General features: G+C 44.7%; 1 protein-coding gene across 1 annotated transcript in view; it reads right to left on the reverse strand.

Annotated features, from left to right (window-relative positions):
- LOC102035078 (serine/threonine-protein kinase SIK2-like) overlaps positions 1–3,113 on the reverse strand; it is a gene marked incomplete at its 3' end in the record, with an annotated part of 11,381 nt that extends 8,268 nt beyond the window's left edge. Inside the window, exon 1 of the mRNA XM_014309737.1 lies at positions 3,033–3,113. Coding sequence (XP_014165212.1) covers positions 3,033–3,113 — 81 coding nt within the window. The remainder of the gene's footprint in view (positions 1–3,032) is intronic.
- Positions 3,114–3,217: the final 104 nt, after the last annotated feature.

The following is a 3,217-nucleotide window of genomic DNA, read 5'->3' on the forward strand; positions in this document are numbered from 1 at the left end:
CTCCTCCCCAGGAAAATCTCTGCTCATTTCCACGCCTCATTAGCAGGAGCTGCCCCGGGATCACAGGATTTCTGGGCAGCAGGATCAAGGATGGAGCGTGGCAGGGAAAAGCCACGTGGCCTCCACTCAAATGGCACCAAACACCCAAACAAGGCAGGCAAAGGTCGGGTTCAGCCCCCCCTGGGAGGACTGGCACTAAAAAGGGTCAGGCAGCACCTCTAGTCCTAATACCTTTAATTAATTTATTTATTCCTGATATCTTTATCATTTAATATCTTTATTAATCCCCCCTGGGTGGACTGGCACTAAAAAGGGTCAGGCAGCACCTCTAGTCCTAATACCTTTAATTAATTTATTTATTCCTGATATCTTTATCATTTAATATCTTTATTAATCCCCCCTGGGTGGACTGGCACTAAAAAGGGTCTATTGCAAATATCTTTAATTAATTTATTTATTCCTGGTATCTTTATCACTCAATATCTTTATTAATCTCCCTCTGGATGGACTGGCAGTAAAAAGGGTCAGGCAGCACCTCTATTCCTAAATATCTTTCTTTAATTTATTTATTCCTGGTATCTTTATCACTCAATATCTTTATTAATCTCCCTCTGGATGGACTGGCAGTAAAAAAGGTCAGGCACCTCTATTCCTACATATCTTTCTGTAATTTATATATTCCTGGTATCTTTATCACCTAATATGTTTATTAATCCCCCCCCCAGTGGACTGGCAGTAAAAAGGGTCAGTTAGCACCTCTATTCCTACATATCTTTAATTAATTTATTTATTCCTGATACCTTTATCACCTAATATCTTTATTAGTCCCACACCTGGGTGGACTGGCAGTAAAAAGGGTCAGGCAGCACCTCGATTCCTAATATCTCTAATTAACTGATTTATTCATGATATCTTTATCACTCAATATCTTTATTAATCTCCCCATTTTTCCCAACTTTGACACTTCTGTATGGTTGTTTAGAACTTGCATTAATTCACGTTATGATTTCTGATTTTGTTTGCACACACCCTGTGTTTTCTCCTGCTTCATGTCTGTTTCCATTTAATTTCCACCTCTGCTCACAATTTATGGCAACGATTTTATTTTCTCACCTGTAGTCTTTCCATGGAAAGGATGAATTGTACACAACCCAGAAGTGCTGCATTCAAGGTAATAAGAGCCCATTTTTTAAAATTTGATGGTTATTGGCTAGGCAGAGTTGTGTTTAAAAAAAACCCTAATATTTTAAAGGTCAAAATCATATAAAACACAATTTCAAAGTGCCAGTGCTAGAAAACCCCAACAACAAACAGGTTCTGAATCTAAAGGGTTCAAATCAGGAGATTCAGGAGAAACTTTGACGAGGACTCCTTTTAAAACAGGATTTTTGAGCAAATCTCAGCAGCATCACAGCATCCTCCTGCAGCACAGACCTGAGGGTGCACCAGCACAGCCCTTCCAGGACCTAAAAACTGAATATTCTTCCACTGGAACTTCAGCAACAGTCTAGAAAAAGCTTGAAATATGCAAACCCTTCAGGCTGGAGTCATTACCAAGCAGGATTTCCACTCTGTGTGCTCAGGGATCCAACAATCAGGTGAGCTGCTCCAAGCTGGAAGTGCTTATTCCAAAGAGTATTTGGCTGGAATTAATTTCCTCTGACATCACCAGAAGTGATCTTAACAGGGTTCCCCTTCCTCAAAGATTGTGTAAATACTTCCAGCAACCAAGTCAGCAATTCAGTTCCAGAAAAACACTCTTGCATCTCTCGCTGCAGAAGTCAGAGCTGACTCAAAAAAATCAAAGACCTTGATTAAAAAATCCTCCAGCACAGGCAAATTTGCTGTAAAAATCCCACGGAATATAAAAAGGCTGCGGGCTGGACAGAAAAGCTGGTTAAAAAAAAAAATCAAGATACCAGAATTCAGTTCCTTAGGACACAGATGAGAGAATCATCCAGGACTTGAGGAGCTTTTTAAGCTCTGTGTTTTCTGTAACCTTTGTTATTTCCAACAATGCTAAACAAACAGGCTTTCTAAAACGACCATAAAAACGAAGATTAAAGTTTTCATCTCCATCACAAAGCCTGCCAAGGAAACGAGGGCTGAAGAGCAACGACAACCGAGCATCTTCAAGTGGAGCATTTGCAATTCTGGCACATGGCACCAAACTTGGAAAGGGAGCGCTGGCACCGCTTGGCTCTTCTGCAGGAGCAAGGAAGGGCTCGGAAAGAACCGAGCTGATGATGAACTTGAGAAATGAGGCAAGAGGAGAACTTGGTTTCAGTCCCTGCGACGCAGAGCTCATCAATCACAGCGTGGCCAGAGCCCTGTTAGCAGCGGGGCTCTGCTGAGCTCCAGATTTCAGGAATGCTCCCATTCCTTCAGGGATGATTTCCCCCCACAAGCTCACGGTGATGGATACCTGCAGCCCTTCCAGTCCGTGCTTGGGACGGGGTTTTAATGACTCTGGTCAAGTACAGAGCAGCAGGAACCTCTTCTTCAGTCAACAATGAAATCGACCAGAGGAGAGCCTTACAAAAAGCTCACCTCTAGGTGTAGCAACTAAAACTACCTAAAACAACGCAGAAGAGGAAGCTGATCTTCCAGAGCCATTACTCTCATCAAATACCTCCTTTTTTTTTTCTTTTCTTTTCTTTCCTTTTTTTTTTTTTTTTTTAAGTGAACACGATTGCATTTTTACCCAGGCCGACTGACAATCATTTCTGTTTTAGGTAAAGCACCAGGTATTAACAATAATCACCGGGTAATACACGGGGGCGGTGAAACAAAGGGGCTAAAAATGGTTGGGTTTGGTGAAGTTGGAGGATGCCGTGCTGGAGAATTCAGCGCACACACACACACACACACACACCCCAAGTTCCTCTGCTGAAACAGATAACCCAGCATCGCCCGGGTCAGGAAACCCCAAAATACCCAGGGCACCACGGCAGGCACAGCGCAAGGTCTGACCCTTCGCAGGGAGCAGAAAGCGCTGCTGGAGCAGCACCGGAGCATCCTCGGGGTGCCACCCTGCCGCCGATGCCACCACCCTGGGGCGATGTCACCATCCCGGAGGTGACACGCCGCGGGTGGCATCTTTGGGGCGACATCCCGAAGGGGAGGGGGGTGACATCCTGCGGGTGCCATCCTCGGGCATCCCCCCGCGGCCTCGCAGGCGCTCTCCTGCCCTTCCCCGGAGGATGCGAGCGGGAGA

Source organism: Geospiza fortis, unplaced genomic scaffold (genome assembly GCF_000277835.1).
Source record: "Geospiza fortis unplaced genomic scaffold, GeoFor_1.0 scaffold37, whole genome shotgun sequence".
Lineage (NCBI taxonomy): Eukaryota > Metazoa > Chordata > Aves > Passeriformes > Thraupidae > Geospiza > Geospiza fortis.